The sequence below is a fragment of the Orcinus orca genome, chromosome 2, assembly GCF_937001465.1.
Source record: "Orcinus orca chromosome 2, mOrcOrc1.1, whole genome shotgun sequence".
Taxonomy (NCBI): Eukaryota; Metazoa; Chordata; class Mammalia; order Artiodactyla; family Delphinidae; genus Orcinus; species Orcinus orca.
In genome coordinates this window covers 15,499,192-15,519,283 of record NC_064560.1, presented here as the reverse complement: position 1 = coordinate 15,519,283, position 20,092 = coordinate 15,499,192, and the positions used below count along the sequence as shown (strand labels likewise).

The following is a 20,092-nucleotide window of genomic DNA, read 5'->3' as shown; positions in this document are numbered from 1 at the left end:
AGCACTTATATTTCAAAGCCATATGGTTGAATGCATGAAGATTCAAGACAGTTATAGGTGCTCAAGGAATTATAACTTTTATCAATATTAATTACCTCCTTTATATTTTCCTGAAATCTTATTTTGTCTGTTAATAATATGGACATTCTTACCACTTAAAAAATAAATGCCCTGGACATATATACACTACCAAATGTAAAATAGATAGCTAGTGGGAAGCAGCCGCATAGCTGAGGGAAATCAGCTCCGTGCTTTGTGACCACCTAGAGGGGTGGGATAGGGAGGGTGGGAGGGAGATGCAAGAGGGAGGAGATATGGGGTTATATGTATATGTATAGCTGATTCACTTTGTTATAAAGCAGAAACTAGCACACCATTGTAAAGCAATTATACTCCAATAAAGATGTTAAAAAAATTAAAAAATAAAAATAAATGCCTTAACATCTTACTCATCCCTTTATTTTTAACAATCCCATGACTCTTGACTTTAGTTATGTCAATTATAAACAGCATATGGCTGGATTATTTTTTCCGTAATCTGAGCTTCCGTTTTTTTTAATAAATCGATTCAGTCCTTTCACATATGTACAAAACGTTTTTCGTGTGTGTTTTCTATTAGTCTTTTTCTTGTTTCATTATCTCCCCCTTTACCTCTGCCTTTAATTAGAGTGATTGTATTTCCTTTATTCCTCCTTATTCCCAGTGTTTGTAAGTTTTAATTGCTGTATCTTTTTTCTAAAGTGGCCATTTAATTTTTAGTAAATCTATTCAAAATATTTATCCATTTTTATTGAAAATTAATTGCATACTTCTAACCTATCCACCCCTCAAATTAAAGAAGACCTTTGGCAAAATTTTACTGACCTGGCTCATCCTCCGAAACAACTCTATGACTTACTAAAGTTTGTTGGAACATTAGAGTCATGGTGTAAATAATTCATCTACTCCCCTGGTAGTCGTATTCTTTAAAATGCCTTAGACCTCACCGGTATATAATTATCAAGTAAGACTATATGTTTTACAGTTACCTTTGCTCACTACTCTTTATTAATTCCTCTGCAGTCCGCTATATTGGATTCTTTTTGTTTGATATGTATATCAGTTTGCTCAGGGCTGCCATAACAAAATATCACAAAGTGGGCAGCTTAAACAGGAGACATTTATTTTCTCACAGTTCTGGAAGCTGGTGGTCCAAGATCAAGGAGTCGGCGGTTTTGATTTCTTCTGAGTCCTCTTTCCTTTGCTTGCAGATGTTTGCTTTCTCACCATGTCCTGGTCTTTCCTCTACGTGGGTGCATTTTTCATATCTCCTCCAATGTACAAATTTCCTCTTCTTATGAGGACACCAGCAAGATTGGATTAGGGTACACCTTAAGGGCCTCCTTTTAATTTAATTACCTCTTTAAAAGCTCTATCTCTAAATACAGTCACATTTTAAAGTACTGGGGTTTAGGGTTCAACATATGAACTTTGGAGGGTCACATGCAGCCCATAGCACGTTTTATTCATAGGTATTTCAGAAACAGTGCATGGCTGGTAAGCTTTTTGAGTTCCTGATTGGCTGAAAGAAACATATCATGGATCCATACTGGAAAGATAGTTTGGGTATGAACTTCTAGGTTCAAAATTATTTTTCCTTAAGTAGTTGAAGGCACTCCTGCCTTGTATTCTAATGTCCAGTGTCTATCTGCCATGTAGAAGACAGCTGTCTGACTGATTATTTCTCCTCCAGGATTTTCACACGTCCTACTTTTCTCGCAGGAAGTGGGTAAAATATTCTTTTAATCCTTGGAGTTGATAAATTCTCCTGGGAATTTGATGGGCTCTCATCATTTCTCACCTCCGGGAGGCTTTCATCTGTAATTTATTTAATTATTTCCTTCTAAAGACATCTATTAGACTGACGTGGAAACGTCTGGATCTATCCTTGCTATCCCCTACCATATATTCTCAAAGTTTTCATCTCTTGGTCCTCTGACACTGTGGTCTTGGGAGGATCACTTGGTTCAGTTTTCCAGTTCACTTTGTGAAATTTAATCTGTATCGATTCTGCTATGCCGTTCATCTCTGGGGGCTTTACTTCAGCAATCATTTCGTTAATTTCCAAGAACTCTGAATGCTTCTTTTTCATATTAGTTTGTTCTATTTTATAGATATGATGGACACTTGAATCTCTCAAGGGAATTAATTACAGTTCTTTATATATTTCCCCATTTATCCTATTAGCAGTTGTTCTCATGGTGTTCAGTACTGGTCTCAATTTAATTCCTGTCTTTCAGAATTTTCCTCAACTGTCAGGTTACTTACTATTGGTTTTCTATTCCTATATGTGGATGCGTCTAGATTGGATAATATTACCATGTGTATTTTATTGTATCAGACCAAGTAAGAAATTTTCTTTTCCTAGCAGTGAATATGCATTCTAATTCAAGATCTCCAGTTTTATTGCTCTGGTGTAAAGAAGGAGATGCATTTTCTAGTGGACTTACATTTCTGATGTACTGCTGGCTTGTTTATTTGTCGAGGAAAGTACAAGTACTTTGTGGCAGTCACAAGGCCACCACCTCACTTCTTTGGTCTCAGTGCCCTTTCGTGAAAACTCCCGTGTCAGATCTCCCACGCCAGCAGTATTTATCCACCTGTGTGTCCTAGGTATGAATGCCTGCATCAGTAACTCCTAACATATGGACTGATCTGGCTTTTTATGGAGTCCTTTGATTAATTATGAGCTAGTGACACATGCATAGCTTCTTCTCTATGCTGTCCACGTCTTAGAGTTATTCCAGAATTCCACTGCGAACAGTCACTTTTTTGTTGGTCTTTTTTTCACCTGTAGCTGTTTGCAAGTTCCTCAGTTTTGTTTATGTAATTTCAACCAACAGTTTCCATTTGGTTTAAAACTTTCAGAAAGTCCTTACTATTTTTGTATGTTGGTAGATGTGCTCCTAAGTTTCCTGTGCTTCTGTGGATTTCTTTCAGTATTTTTCCTGTCTTTGCAGTGGAACATTCTTGAGGTGTATAAGTAAACATATGTTTTTAGTTAGCCATCAGAACCAGGAACCACTTTTCCAAATATTTACAATTCTGCAGAATACACTAAAAAAAGTAAACTCCCTTTTTTTTTCTGTTTGTTGTTTTACAGTCTAAAATTTCCTTCATTTTGAGAGATGTTTTGAAGGCATTTTGAAGGTAGTCTGTACAGTGATTAGTTGGGAGAAAAAACATGGAGGTATCAGGCTAACACTGAATGCTACACAGGTCATTCTACTATTGAGAAATATTTGGTTGGTGCTTTATGTCTGATTACTCCTAAATAGTCTGTCTCTTTCAAAGAATGTTAAGTTAATGTTGTAGAGCTAAATACAAGTCAGCCACTTCAATTTCCACATGCATAGTAGCTGTAATTTTTCTCAGCTCTTCTTCTTCTGATACAGCCAGTGATGTTTTTTTGCAAACTAGTGATGTTCAGGAAAGGCAATCAACTGGAAACCTATGTCCTAGACCCAGCTTTCTAAGTTGCTAATGACTAGAAACTTACAGAGTTTCTAAAGCTCTCTGGTTCTCATTCCCCTTATTTACAAGCACCCTAGTGATGCATTTGTAAAAAATCTGAAAAATCTGAAATTGTGCCCTGAAATCATTTTTTTTAAATCCCGTGAATGTGTCAGCTCGTTATGGTGAAATTGCCTAGTTAACTTTCTTATTAACATGACTCATCCTACTATATTAACCCTTTTTTTCTGAATGGATGATATATGATATGTAATAGCAAGCTCTTAAATAATAATAAAAAGGAAATGTATTTAGTCTTGATACTTTATAGACATTATTTTAATTTAAACCTAATAACAGACATATCAGGAAGATATCAGTATTTCTTCCATTTAACAAAAGAGAAGTCAAAGCTTGAAAAGGTTACATAATTTAGCCTAAGACATCCAGTTAGTATTGGCAGAGCCAGGATTAGAATCTGGGTCCTAGCCCCTGACCATAACACTGTTCAGCCTTCTTATTTATAGGGAGGTAAAACCCTGAAGGAAAGTTATATGCTTTTTAAATATGATAGAGGAACCAGAAATTCCTCCTTTTACCACAAATATTCACCAGCCAATCTGGCTGGTCCTTTATAGTTTGAACAGGGTTTTCATGTCAGTGAACTCATTTAATTTGCTCTGAGATGTTACAGAACAAACTGGATTCCCTTTTTCCCATCTCCAATGAGAAAGGCAAAGAAAAAAAGAGTGATCTATTTCCTCAGCCTTTAGGGACAGAGCTGAAATGTAGATGGTTCTGCAGTTCAAATTCTGACGTTCTAAGGTTTTTTGGTTTTTTTTAAATCATCCATTCTCCTACTTACCTATGGTGTATTTTTAAATTTTAAGACACCATAGCTTATTTATAACTCACTGACTGCCTAACCCGGAAAGAAAATTGTGGTGATGTTTTAGTGCGAACAAGGAACTATTTGTAAGAAATAGCGATTAGGTTATTGCTAGCTCTCACGGCAGTACCTGAATAATCCTGATTTTTATAAGTAGATACGTTTTCTTTATCAGATAAAATGATGAATTTGCCAAAGTAGAACTTGTGCAGTGAGAAACAATGAGAATGCTACTTCTGCTTTGACCACTGGTCAGCGAGTTACTTGGTCTCTAGGCCCTGTAAAGTTTTTGACTAGATGATCTCCAAGATCCTGTCCAACTCCAAAGTTCTTAAATCTTTAGCTTTTTCATTCTTTCATTTCTTTAGCAAATGTTTACTGAGCCCCTATTATGTACCTGGCAGTGTTCAAGGCATACATAAATAAACAAAACAGACAACTCCCTGCTCCCGTAGAATTTATGTCATAATGGGGAAACTCCCATTAAACAGCAGGAAATGAGATCAGTGCGTAAGCTGAGTACTCTTTTTCAAGACTCTGTGACAAAGTAAAGCAGTGTAAGAGGATTGGTCGGGCTGGGTACGGGCAGAGTGAGCCGCTTTAAGGGTGTAAGCTTAGAGCAAACGCTTGAAGGAGGTGAGGCTGTGAGCCATGCAGATACAGCGCCCGGAGTGGGAGAACAGACAGAGAGAAAAAAACAGTACAAAGACCCAAGTCAGGAGTGTTCATGGGGTTTAGGCAGATGGGCAAGGGAGTCTTGTGGCTAGAGCACAGGGAAGGAGGAGAGAGTAAGGAGACACAGAGGAAGGGGAATGGGGAGAGGTCTTGAAAAAACTTTCATACCATTGGAAGGACATTTTTATTACCTTTGTTGTGAGACCCAGTTCTAGAAAGTTGCTGTTAGTGAGTTCTTAAGCGCCTCCTTTGATAGCTTAATATACCTGGTACTTTGATAGTTCTTGCCTGTGATCAGGCAAAGGAGCTTGGTCTTAAAGAGGGAGTTGGGAAAAGGAGCTGACATTGGCAAGCTTAGAGGCGATGTGCCACTTGACTTTTTTAAATGTCCAAAATTGGAAATAGAAAGTGTGATGGAAAGAGGGTAGGGAGGAAAGAGAGGGTGAGTAAATGTGTTTAGAAGACCAAGTGACCATTTGAATAATTGCTTTAATTGGCATTGAAATGGATGAGGCAATTGTTTTTTTCCAACAGAATAGGAAATTGAGTGAATCAAAGCAAATCAGGAAAATTCCACACTAGCTCGGTCATTCTCTACTGTGAATATTTTGGGTTTTTAAAAATATTCTTTAGATTCATAGACTTTATTTCTTTTAGCAGTTTTAGGTTTACAGAAAAATTGAGCAGAATGCCCAGACGGTTCCTGTATACAGTACCCACTCTCATTACCCCCAGCTCCAAGTTTTCGCTATTATTACCATCTTGCATTACTCTAGTATATTACAGTCGATGAGCCAGTATTAGCTCTTTATTATTAACTAAAGTCCATAGTCTACATTAAGGTTCACTCTTCATGCTGTACATTCCATGGGTTTTCACAAATGTATAATGATGTGTACCCACAGTTTCATACAGAATAGTTTCACTGCCCTAAAATTCCCCTGGGCTCAATCTATTCATCCTTCCCTACCTCTGCCACACTTCTGGTAACCATTGATCATTTTTTACTGTGTCCACAGTTTTATCTTTTCCAGAAATTCATATAGTTAAAATCATACAGTCTGTAGCCCTTTTAGATTGGCTTCTTTCACTTAGAGATATGCATTTATCCATGTCTTTTTTGTGGCTTGATAGCTCACTTCTGTTTTTATCACTGAATAAGATTCCAGTGTATGGATGTACCAAAGTTTAACTATTCATCTGTTGAAAACCCTGTTGGTTGCTTCCAAGTTTTGACAATTATAAATAAAGGTGCGATACACATTAATATGGAGGGTTTTAAGTGGATATAAGTTTTCAAATCCTTTGGGTAAATATCAGGGAGTGCAGTTGCTGAATCATGTGGTAAGGATGTGTGTAGTTTTGTGAGAAACTGCCAGATTGTGTTCTAGAGTGGCTGTACCAGTTTGCATTTCCACCATCAATGACAAAGAGTTCCATTTGCTCCTTGAGAAAATTTGGTATTTTCAGTGATTTGGATTTTAGCCATTCTAGTATGTGTTATAATTGTTTTAATTTGTATTTCTCTGATGACGTATGACGTTGAACATTTTATCCTATGCCTATTTGCCACCTGTATTGCTTCTTTAGTGAGGTGTCTGTTGGACATGTTGTGTATTTTTAAATTGGGTTGTTTGTTTTCTTATTTTTGAGCTTTAAAAGTACTTTGTATATTTTGTAATAGTCCTTTATCAGATATGTGTTTTAAGATATTTTCTCCAATCTCTGGGTCATCTTTTCATACCTATAACAGTGTCTTTCACAGAGCAGAAGCTTTTAATTTCATTGAGGTGCAATTACCAATTTTTTCATTCATGGTTCATGATTTTGGTTTTCTATCTAAAAAGCCATTGCAAAACTCAAGATCACCTGTAGTTTCTTTTATGTTATCTTCTAGATGTTTTATAGTTTGCAGTTGACATCTAGGTCTGTGAACCATTTCGAGTTAATTTTGGTGAAACATGGACACTCTGAATCTAGATTCACTTTTTTGCATGTGGATCTAGTTGTTCTAATACCATTCGTTGAAAACACTAACCTTCCTCATTGAATTGCCTTTGTTCCTTTGCCAAAGATCAGTTGACCATATTTATGTGGGTCTGTTTTTGGGCTCTATAGTCAGTTCCTTTGATCAATTTGTCTATTCTTTCACCAGTACCACACTGTCTTAATTAATGTACCTCTGTAGAAAGTCTTGCAGTCAGGTAGTGTCACTCCTCTGACTTTGTTCTTCTCCTTCAATATTGTGTTGGCTATTCTAAGTATTTTAACTTTCCTTATAAACTTTAGAAAGAATTTGTCAATAGCCCTGAAATAACTTGCTGAGATTTTGGCTGGGATTGAATTCAATCTATACATCAAGTAGGGAAGAACTTACATCTGGACAATGTTGAGTCTTCCTCATGGAATATCATCCATTTACTTAGATAGTTTTTTCATCAGTTTTGTAGTGTTCTTCATATAGACCATGTACTTTATTGTTACATTTTTACGTTTATATTTCTTTTTTCAGTGCTAATATAAATGGTATTATGTTTTTAATTTCAAATCCAACTGTTCATTGCTGGAATATAAGAAAATAATTGACTTTTGTACATTAACCTTGTATCCTACAACCTTGCTATAATTGCTTATTAGTTTCAGGAGTTTTTTCATTGTTGTTGCATCTTTGAAATTTTCTACATAGACAGTCATGTCACTTGCAAACAGAAGCATTTTTATTTCTTTATAATCAGTATACCTCTTATTTCCTTTTCTTCTCTTACTGCATTATGTCAGTTTTCCAGTACAATGTTTAATAGAAGCAGTGAAAGCAGACATCCTTCTTTGTTCCTGACCTGAACAGGAAAGTTTCCAGTTTCTCACCATATACAGGCAAAAGTGATTTAAAGAACTCCAATTTCAGACACATATTGAAAAAAATATATATTTAACTTTAAATATATTGAAAAAGAAGCTTATAAGTATCTAAGTTGGATAGCACAAATTAACTACTATGGTAAGACTGTAAGACTGAGCTAAGATTTTTCTGCTATACGTGAAACAATGCCTGGTACTTAGCCAAAACTCAATAAATATTTATTAACTGAATGAATGAAATGGTAAATGAATGTGTGATGACAATGAAAAACAGGACTCAGAACATAAAACATCTATGTTCTTCATTAAAAAATAAAAACTGGTGACATAAAAATAAGAATGAGATTAGCTATAGGTTTTTTGTAGGATATTCTTTACAAGTTGAGGAAGTTCCCCTCTATTCCTAGCTTCTTAAGAGTTGTTATCATGAATGGATGTTAAAATTTGTCATATGATTTCTCTGCATCTATTGATAAAATTATATGATTTTTCTTCTTTAGCTTGCTGATACGATAGATTACATTAATCAATTTTCTAATGTTTACCAACTTAACATACCTGAAATAAATTCTACCTCATGGTTGTGTATAATTCATTTATACATTTTTGGATTCATTCTGCTAATATTTTGTAGAGGATTTTTGCATTTATGTTCATGGAAGATATTGGCCTATAGTTTTCCTTTCTAGTAGTCTCTTTGTCTGATTTTGGTATTAGGGTAAAGCTGGTCTCATAGAATGAATTTGGAAATGTTTCCTCTGCTTCTATTTTCTGGATACAACTGTAGAGAGTTGATACCATTTCTTCCTTAAAATTTTGGTAGAATTCACCATCAAACCCATCTGGATTTATTGCTTTCTCTTTTGGAATGTTTATTAATGATTGATTCAATTTCATTAATAGATAAAGGCCTATTCACATTATCTGCTTTTCTTGTGTGAGTTTTCATAGATGTGCTTTTCAAGGAATTGATCAATTTCATCTAGATTATCAAATTTCTGGGCATGGAGTTGTTAATAATTAATAACCCTTTATTATTCTTTCAGGGGATCAATGATGATGGCTACTCTTTCATTTTGGATATTTATATTTGTATCTTCTCTCTTTTTTTCCTTAGGTAACCTAGCTAGAAGTTTATCAGTTTTATTGTTCCCTTCCAAGGACCAGTTTAAATTATTGATTTTAGATCTTTCTTAATTTCTACTTTATGAATTTAATTCTGTGAAATTTCCCTGTAAACATGGCTTCACTATCCCACAAACTTTGATTATATTTCCATTTTCATTTGGTTTGAAATACTTTTAGTTTTTCTTGTGACTCCTTCTTTAACCCATGTTTTATTGAGAAGCGTGTTGTATAATCTCAAAAGTATTTGGCCTTTTTCTTCAGCTATTTTCCTGTTACTTATTCCTAGTTAAACTCCACTGTGATCTGAAAGGATACATTGTATGATTCTATTCTTTTAAATTTGCTATAGTGTGTTTTATGACCCAGATGTCTTCAATCTTGGTGAGTGTTCCCTATGAGTCTGAGAAGAATGTGTATTCTGCTGTTTCTGGATGACGTAGTCTACCAATGAATTAGATCTGGTTGATTGATGTTATTCAGTTCAACTATGCCCTTACTGATTTAATGCCTCCTGCTCTGTCAGTTACTTATAGAGGGATGTTGAAGTCTTCAACTGTAAGAGTGGATTCATCTACTTCTCCTTGCAGTTGTACCACTTTTCGAGTTGTACCGTCTCAAGTATTTGATGTTCTGTTGTTGGGTGCATACACATTCGGGATTGTTGTCTTCTTAGAGAATTGACCGCTTTCTCATTGTGTAATGCCCTCTTCATCCATAATAGTTTTCTTTCTCCGAAGTCTGTTTTGCCCAAAATTAATATAGCTTTTCCAGCTTTCTGTTCATTAGTATTAGCATGGTATATCTTTCTCCATCCTTTTAATTCTAATCTACCCGTGTCTTTATATTTAACTTAAGTTTCTTATAGACAATACATAGTTAAGGCTTGTTTTTTAATCTACTCTGACAATCTCTGTCTTTTAATTGGTATATTTAGAAAACAGACATTTAAAGTGATTATTGATAGTTGAGTCAATACCTAGCATATCTGTTACTGTTTTACGTTTGTTATCTTTGTTCTTTTTGTGTGCATGTGTCTTATACTCTTTTTTGCTTCCTTTGTTTTAAATAAGCATTTTTTGAGTCCTTTTTTCTCTTCTCTTAGCATGTCTTCTTTTTAAAGCCTTTTTATTATTTGCCCATGAGTTTGCAACATGCATTTACTAATAATCCAAGTCCACTTTCAAATAACACTATACCACTTCATGAGTAGTGCAAGTACACAGTATTCTCAATTCCTCCCTCCCTTCTCTTACAATGTGCTGCCATACATTTCACTTGCCCAAAAGCTAAAATCACTGAATACATTCTTGTTATTATTATTTTGACTAAACTATTATCTGTTATATCAATTAATAATAAGAAAAGTAAAATATTTTATTTACCTTTATTTATCCTTCTCTAACACTGTTCTTTTTTTTATGTAATCTGATTTTCTGACCATATCATTTTCCTTTTCTCTAAGGAACTTCTTTTAACTTTACTTGCAAGACAGATCTACTAGCAAAAAGTTTCCTCAATTTTTATTTGTCTGAGAAAATCTTTCTTTCTCCTTTATTTTGAAGGATAATTTTGCTGGATATGGAATTCCAGGTTGGAGTTTTTCTTTCGTCACTCTAAATATTTTGTTTCACTGTCTTCTTGTTGGCATGTTTTCTGAAGAGAAGTCTGATGTCATTCTTATCCTTGCTGCTCTATAAGTTGTTTTCTCCCCCTGGCTTCTTTCATTAGATAGATTCTCTCTAACCTTTGATTCCCTGAAGTTTGAATATCATGTGCCTCAGTGTAGATAAATTTTAGTGCTGGTATTTATCATGTTGATGTTCTCAGATCTTCCAGAATCCATGGTTTGTTGTCTATCATTAAGTTTGGGAAAATATCATTTATTATCACTTTAAATATTTTTTCTGTTCTTTCTTTCTTCTCCTACTGGTATTCACATTATGCATGTTATACCTTTTATAACCATCCCACAATTCTTGGATAGTCTGTTCCATTCTTTTGTTTGTTTGTTTTTTGCATTTCAGATTTGGAATTGTCTATTGATGTATTTTCAAGCTCACTGATTCTTTCCTCTGCTGTGTCCAGTCTGTTGATGAGCCCATCAGAAGCATGCTTCATTTCTGTTAGAGTGTTTTTTTTTTAATTTCTAGCATTTCCTTTTGATTCTTTCTTAGAGTTTCCAGTTCTCTGCTTACATTGTCCATCTGTTCTTCCATGTTGTCCACTTTTTCCATTAGAGCCCTTAGCTTATTAATCATACTTGTATTAAATTTCCTGTCTGATAATTTCAACATCTCCACCATACCTAAATCTGGTTCTGATGCTTAGTCTGTGCCTTGACAGCCTAACATGATATACTGGGTAAAAATTAGGCCTTTATTATGGGTTTTATGTTCATCTGGCTAGAGGTTATGCTGTGTTTGCTGTTTGCTCTAGCTGTAGGATCAGGGCTCTAATTTTCCCTTTTGTCCTTGTTTTTGTCTCCTCTGCTGTCTTTGGGTTTCCAGAGACATTTCTTCCTAAATAAGGTCTACAATGTACTGTTCTTAAAGTTGAATTCCTGTATTATTACATAGAAGCCCTACATATATGTTGCTAAGTTGTGGGGTGAGAGAAAGCTCTCTGTAGGGCTACAATTAGGTCTCAGTCTTTTAGTGAGTCCTTTACTACCCCTGGGTTTTATTCTTTATAATTTCCCCTCAGATTTTTACTTTTTTCACTCCTTAGGTAATACAGGAAGACTAGAGGGAGCTGAATTGGTAATTTCCCCCTGCATGGAAAACTACCAGGCGCTGGAGTTGGGTATTTTCTTTTCCCCAATTCGGTTAGGCTCTGATGAACCTAGTCAGTTAAGCTCTTTTTAAATAATTTGTCTTGCGGGTAGGCCTTGCTGAGAAGAACAGAATGCTCTAGGTATATTTCTGGGTATATTTTCCCCTCCTCCTGCCAAAAAATTGAGGGAAATTTTTCTGTGATTTTTCCCTGTGAGGACCTGATAGGACTCCTGGAGGTCTAACTCACAAAAGTTTGGACATCCTCCCCACTGACCCCTGCCACCCAAGATTTTTTAACTTTCAAACTTGTCCACAGTGAGTCTCCAGCAATTCATCAACTACAGTTTAGGCTTTTCGACCTCATTACTGGTCCCCACAGGGGTTTCTGTCCCTTGGTTTCTGTTTTAGTAAGTTGTGATTCTCAGCATCTGCCTGTCTCTCTCTCCAATTTTGGAGGCAGCAGTTATGATTGCTCTGTGACCTCAATTCACTGAAGAATTTAAGAAGAGTTGTTGATTTTCAGTTTATTCAGCTTTTCTCTTGTCATGAAGACTAGAGTAACAATTTCAAGCTCCTTACATTGCTGTCCTGGAGACTAGAGGTCTGTGCTGTACACATGTAATGAATTGTTTAACCTCTCTCTACCCCAGATTTCTAACCCAGATCTGTAAAGGGAAGTTAATAGTCTTACCCTACATCTACACATGTGGCAGTGTTCATATAACATAACATATGTGAATGTTCTAAATTTTATTAATATGGGCAATATTATTGTTATTTCTATCCTTTATTAAATGAATATAAAGCCTATAAACTCCCTTTTGAGGGAAATTTCCCTTTTCATTACTTTTGATTATTTTCTTTCCTCTCATATAAAATTTGAGTGTTTTCAAATGAAACCATGAGAAATTGTGCACTTCTAAGGATTAAGCACAGTTCAGTTCATTGCTTTGCCCTATCAGTAGTGATTAAAGAGCAGACACCTAGCAGAACAGCTGAGAGTTAACTGAGGGCCAAGTAAAGCCAAGGTTTCCTCTCACTGATGCATTTTACACCCTAACTTTAATGAGCTAAGTATGTGATGAAATGGATAAATGTTTCCATTATCCAAAAGTGTCCATTCAGAGTCTCTAAATCAGCACTGGGACCTGCCTTCAGTGTTTCAGGAACCTGGAGACTGACTAGTTGCAGGAGAGGAACTTTAGGAAAAGCTACTGGTCGAGTTCTTTTAATTCTTTATCTGGACAACCTAGATACATAGATATTGTTGAGGAAGCTGGTCTCTAAGAGCCATATAATTTCTTCTGGAATTTAATCATCATCACCCATATTTTCTATTACCTGTTGCTGAGTGTTCTCCTCCAGAGGAATGTTCATTCTAAACAAATGCTGAGGAGTTGCTTTCTCAAATCCTTGACATAAATTTAACTGGTTAATGTTATAATATTTGTATTTAAATGGTATAATATTATTTTATTCTGACTATCTATGTTTTTCATTTAGCAAGTTCTCTTTAAGTTTTTCCTACCCTACATTATAAGCTTGGATTATAATATCACCTTTGAATATAATATAAACTTGATTATAATATCAATACATAAACTTCATTATATCTTTATATATTATTTGAATACATTTTGCTTTTATAATAAAAATCATGGTAACAATGGTTGTTTTACAGTATATAATGTTAACAATTATTATATTAATGGTGAGTGTTCAACCAAAATGTAGAATATCAAAGAAGTAACCAGATTATTTATCTAGCAGTTGATTTTTATAAAGCTATTTCAAATAATGTTATTATTGCAACATGAATTGCTTTTCAGTAAAATTTGTGTATTAAAATACAAAATTAGAAACAAACGAATTTAGAATTAATTAGCTTTGAATACATTAGCCACTTTAATTTTTCAAAGTGATAGTTGTTTAGGGCTTCCCTGGTGGCACAGTGGTTGAGAGTCCACCTGCCGATGCAGGGGACACGGGTTCGTGCCCCGGTCCGGGAGGATCCCACATGCCGCTTAGCGGCTGGGCCCGTGAGCCATGGCCGCTGAGCCTGCGCGTCCGGAGCCTGCGCTCCGCAACGGGAGAGGCCACAACAGTGAGAGGCCCGCGTACCGCAAAAAAAAAAGTGATAGTTGTTTAAAAGTTTAAAATACTTTGCTGAGCATTATCATATACATACACACAAAAAAAGTCTCAGGAGACAGTGAGTATTATTTCTGTTGAAAGGCAAAAAATACATACCATAATTTTAGTCTTTAGTGGGTGGCCCATTGGCCATAAATAAAATCCAGCATTAAAAGGAGTCCATAAATGATTCTTCTAGTTTTTCCATTGGCCATTGTGGCTACAAAAATCACTTTACATGACATGCAGCTGTTCAATTTAATACACTGGTGGTTCCATAAATACATATTACTATTGAAACAACTAATGAATTTGTCAAAAAGTTTTGTTGAAATTAAGTAGTGAGTTAGTAAACTGAACCAGAATTAATTTGGACTGTAGTAGGATGAAATAATGGGATAAAAATAGGTTGACATATATTGGAGAGTTAATGCTCATGATGAGAGGGTACAAGAGGGATGGCCAGGAGATGTCATGGTGGGGTTTTGAGAAGTAGAGTAAAAGGAGAATGGAAGGAAAGGGAATCTGTCAAGAGCATGTAGGATCGATTGAAGATTAAAAAGACTGAAAGCAGAGAATAAAATGAAGTGTTAAAACAATAAAAATGATACATTAATAAATAAAACAAACGCATGCTAGAGTTTTGGATAAAACCAGAAAAGGTTGTGTTATATTTTCATGAAATTTGGTTTTCTGAGATGATTTTCCTAGAAAAAGAGTTATAAAATAAATAAAATAAAGCTATTTCTTTTTAAATCTCTGTGATGTAATCCAGGATTAATGCAAAAGGAGGGCTCAACTTAGTTTGATTTTGTAGCGTTGTCCTGTTATCAAGGTCAGTCAGAAGCTTCATACATATTTCTTTTTAACTTTTAAAAATGGGGAAAATTTGTATGAATTTGAAAACTAAGTATTCACTAAATCTTGGAGCTGAAGACTCTTTGGAGTGAGTGTTTGCTTATGTGTGAAACAGAAAACAGTCAACTGACCCGAATTCCTTTCATATTGAATCTTAGCTTATTTTATTTTTCAAGAAATCAAATATGAAAGGTAATTTTTACTTAAGAACTGTCTGCTTTTCCAAAATGTTGGTGTTAAAGTCTCACTTTTCAGGTTTCCAAGCTTCAGGCAAGTTTTTCTTTTCTTTTTTTTTTTTTTTTCGTCTGTCATCTTGATTTATTTTTGGTATTATGTTTAATGTCCATTAAGAGTTGGATTTCTGACTTGACCTTAGACTTTTTGTAGTAGTGCACATTGGCAGTATGCTTAATTTCTGGTCTGAATTATTTAGTGGTTTTTGGTAAGACTCCTAGAATGTCAATATAATATCATGTGTAACAGAATGAGTGATATTGTCCTCTCCTTCTAATAGTATAAATTTTGGATAGATTTTTATAGGATAAATTATCTGTAGATAAATTTTGACACTAAGAAAAAAGTGAGGAAGTAAGATTTTTCAGTAAAGGGAAATGTCATTGAAGAAAAAGAATATTGCAATAGAAGAAAATTACTATCCATGAGTATTCTTTACTCTGAATCTTATTTTTCCCGTGTAAAAGAAAGGATTGTATAAGTGATTGCTGAAGTACCTTAAAAGTACATTATATATGTATATATTATACATATGTATAGCAACTAAGGAAATGGTAATCATAAAATTTTGGTGCAAAAAGTGTAGGAAAGTATCTTTTCAACTTTATTTTTTGTTGTTTAAATAGATTTTTTTTGAAGAGCGCTAGGAAATGTCTGTTTTTGTTTTGTTCTGAATTGTTTTTATTGTTTAAAAAAAGATCAGAACTTGTCATGGTGGTTGGTTTCAAAACAAGCTCTATTTCTATTTCTCTTCCTTTTGAATCTGTTAGTCCTTATACTTTAAAAAGTCCAGAATATTGACGTTAGTTAATTCAGATAGATTTTCTGTCTGTCAAAATGTTAAATATTTTCCACAGATTGGTTCCTGAAATGACTTCTTTACTCTCATATTCATTTACTATGAGGATTTTCTACAGTAACACACCTTAGTCGAGATGGATGAAGTTTTTTTAAGTGGTGAAAAATTCTAGTTGTACACCTCCGCCAGCTTTTTAGATACTTGAGATAGTTACAGTTTGGGGCCATGTCTAATTTGGTACACGGAAATCGATATGTCAAAACTAAACAAAGGTCTAACTCACCAAAGGAAATATAACATCCATAGTCTCACTTTATAACCACACCTTGCCTGAGTATAAGCTGGATCTTGCCCACTATGTTATAGAACAGAGTGTACATCAAGGATGATTAAAAGTATTATTATTGATCTGTCGCATTACTAGATTCCATTCTTTCAACAACAACCTGGATGCCCATATGCCTCTAACATCCAAACAATGAAGAGTTGATTTTTCTCTGTTTGTTTCTTTTTCTTCCCCATTTTTAGGTGTATACTGTTGAGGAATCTGGACTAAGCATCCTGGTGTGGTCAGTGATTGGCAATAAAAGAACCGGTTGGATGTATGGACATGTACCTCTCTCCAGTAACAGTCCATTTAAGGTGGCATTTGAAGCTGATCTGAGCGGAAAAGAGAACATCTTTATTGCCCTTGATGACATCTCCTTTACCCCAGAATGTATATTTGGAGGTAAGCCATCCCTTCAGAAAATGGAATGTTCAAGGATTGTCTTAAATATCTGAATATAGAAGAATGGGGAATTTCTGAGGCATTGCACTTCTTTTCACGTCCAGTCCTACTCATACATTGTAGAAAGAACAGTATGTACTGTTGGAGGTAAAGTTTTTCTCCCCATGAAACTTTATCATGAAATTTTCATATCCTCTAGGCAACAGAATAGCTTAGACTAAAATTCTTTAAGAAACCCAGAGAAAATTTAGTTCCATCAGTATAGCTTTATTGTCTACTTTCTTTATTTCCAAAGGTTCACAACAACTGCACGAGGTAAAGATTCCTCTGTTCACCTGTCATCTTCCAGACTGTCTTTTCCATCCATATTAGCTTTTCCCTTTCCCTGGGCCATTTCCCTTCTGTTTCTACACTACAATCTAGAACTCTGATTCTATTGCATAAAGAAAAAAAAATCTTGTCAGTAACTCCTTTTCTTAGAAATCATCCCCTTAACTGAAATCTGAATTTCTAATGTTTAAGATGCTTCCACTTAAGTAGCTATTTGCTCTCTTATAAATTCTTCACGTTATCAACATTAGAGAGTAGGGTCATTGCCTTTCAGACTATTCCATGCCTCTTTCAAAATTCTGTTCTTACAGCCTTTATTCAAACTTTTCTTCTCTTTTAAAGCCACACATCTGGGTTCTTTTTCTCATGGTTTTCCACTGGATTCTAAATCCTGGGCAATCTCAACCTCCAGGTGAATCAAACTGTGTGAAACATTGGCCTCTTAAATTCTAGTAACTGTCATAAATATTTTTCCTCATTAACCAACTCCCATAGTTATATTCTGAACTTTATCATCCCCTCTGAAAATTTAGGGTTAAAAAATATAATATAATCATTATGTCTTCTACTTTTTGAAAACTATAATCATTATGTCTTCTACATTTATGTCTTCTACTCCTCCTAAACCTGTTTTCCAATGTAAGTAATAAGAAAAAATACAACTCTAGATTTGCAATGTTTCCTGTTTTTTTCCATAAAACAAGCTTTTTAAACTTTTCCCCTAATGGTCTCAGATTTAATGATCTAACACCTCAATTCCATTCTTAATCAAGCACTTTGAATTCTGTCCTCTTTTTTTCATTTTAACATAAATTTGGGTCCTAATTATGTTCCAGGAACTCTGCTAAGTACTTTGCAAGTATTAACACATTTATTTATCAGACCATCCCTGTAGAATAGATACAAGTATCTAGCTCATGTTCCGTATAATGGCTTTATCAGTCTTTGAAATTGACTTACAGTAGCCGTAGCCATTTGCATTTTCCAAACTGCTACTGGTCATACTCATTGGGACCACTAAAAAGGTCAACTTATCACGTTAGCTGGACTCCCAACAGTCCCAGATGCAGGTTTAGGACGATTTCCTGGCGCTACTTTTCTACAACAATCCTCAAATCCTCATCTCTTCCTTGAACTTTCTTCACTCTGCCAATGTTCTTATATCCTTTGAACAGAAAATAGAGCCCGTTTATAATGAACTTCCTTAATTTTCTCTTCCCTTCCTCCAAATGTGCCTGTAACTGCAACCAAATTATTTTTGTCACCATTCGTCTCAGGAAAAAATCCCTTGAAAAATCCTGCTGAGAAATCTGCTGATAGCCTCATGGAGGTTCTTTTGTATGTGGCAAGTTACTTTGCTCTTGCTGCTTTCAAAATTCTTTCTTTTCTTTGACTCTTAATGATTTAATTATAATGTGTATCTGGGTAGACTTCTTTGAGTTGATCCTGTTTGGGCACTTTTTTTTTTTTTCCCGTACGTGGGACTTTCACCGCTGAGGCCTCTCCCGTTGCGGAGCACAGGCTCCGGACGCGCAGGCTCAGCGGCCATGGCTCACGGGTGCAGCCGCTCCATGGCATGTGGGATCTTCCCGGACCGGGGCACGAACCCGTGTCCCCTGCATCGGCAGGCGGACTCTCAACCACTGCGCCACCAGGGAAGCCCTGTTTGGGCACTTTTGAGCTTCATGAGTCTGGATTTATATATCCTTTCCAAGATTTAGGATGTTTTTGGCCATTATTTCTCTAGGTAAACTTTCTGCCTTTTTCTCTTTCTGTCTTGTTCTCTGGGAATCACATGATGTGGGATTCAAGCCAGGTCACGAGGCCGCCTCAGGGACCATGGTCAGATTGAAGCCAGCAGGCCTGTGACTGGGAGTACACACAGGGCTCCTCCTGGTTGCTGAGGGAGCAGGAACTGAACCGTGGCAGAGCAGGGTTGCAACTAGCCACAGGACAGCTCCAGGGTCCACAGCCAGGACTGACGTCAGCGGGCCTGCTTCCAGGGGCACAAATGTGTGTAGGCAGGACTAACTCCTGGAATGCAGTAGAGCAGGGCTGGAACTGGGTCATAGGACTGCTGCAGGACCTTCAGTCAAGTCCAAGGTCAGGCGGCCTCTTAATGGGGCACAGACAGGCATGGGTCCTCCCCCACCTCTGGGCATGTTGGGCTGGTTGTGGAAGTGTGGCCAAGCACGGCTGTAGCTGAGTCCACTGGGAAATGGGGCTACTTTGGATCTGTACTCAGGACCACTTTCAGTGAACCTGCCACCAGAGCATAGGCCTCCCTTCTCCAAGCAGCTCTCCCTGGTCTTGGGCTTCACCAGAGTTTCACAACTCCTGCCAGGATAGCCTAAAGCTCCCACGAAGGCACTTTTGTCCATGGGTGACTGCTAGTTTGTTGTTTGGGGTTGGAGGGATGTGAGCTAGGGACCTCCTATTCTACCATCTTTCTGATGTCACTCTCCTCACATGGAATTTTTAAAGATTTTTTAAAAAGAAAAAAATAGCAATTATATATTTATGCCTCCAAAACGTTTGGTAAAAATGGTCTTCGAAGTGTTAGCACTTAGCAAGGAAAACTTCATTTCCTAGTAATACTGTATAAAGGAAGCATTATTGTCACATAAAATTTAAAACTGATCAAATTTCAATGAAGTTCTCTCCAAATATTCTATTTTTATTGAATGAAAATGCCCAGGATGGACACAGTTTTCCAATGGAATAGAGTTGTAAAAAAATGTTAAAATTCAGATGGTACAGGGCCTTCTACAATGAATATTTGTTGAACGAAGCAAGAGAAAGATTAGATAAATGTTTCCAGTATTCATCTATGTGTGTCCTTCTTCATTCAGCTCTCAGAGAATGTGAAAAATTCTCTACCATCAAAACTAATGAATACTTGATGCTTCCATCTTTCCTTAATTAGCTCAGTCTCGATTCAAGTGAACTAAGCAAGCTAAATTAACTTAGATAATATTCTCCAAATCTATAATAAGACATCCAGATTTTTACATTTAGCATATTACATTTTCTGATGTCCAGATTAACATCCTAAGATTAAAAACAGCATCCTAAGATTAAAAACTCTCAACTTCATTTCAACCTCATGTTAGGTTTTTTGGTTGTTTTGACCATTCTCCCCACACACCCTCAATAAGATGCACTCTCCCATAATATGAAGGGATGTAGAA

General features: G+C 35.8%; 1 protein-coding gene across 1 annotated transcript in view; it reads left to right on the top strand.

Annotated features, from left to right (window-relative positions):
* Positions 1 to 20,092, top strand: part of MALRD1 (MAM and LDL receptor class A domain containing 1) — a 589,021-nt gene that overhangs the window by 447,199 nt on the left and 121,730 nt on the right. The window contains exon 32 of the mRNA XM_049705518.1: positions 16,370 to 16,571. Within this exon, the coding sequence (XP_049561475.1) occupies positions 16,370 to 16,571 (202 nt within the window). The remainder of the gene's footprint in view (positions 1 to 16,369; positions 16,572 to 20,092) is intronic.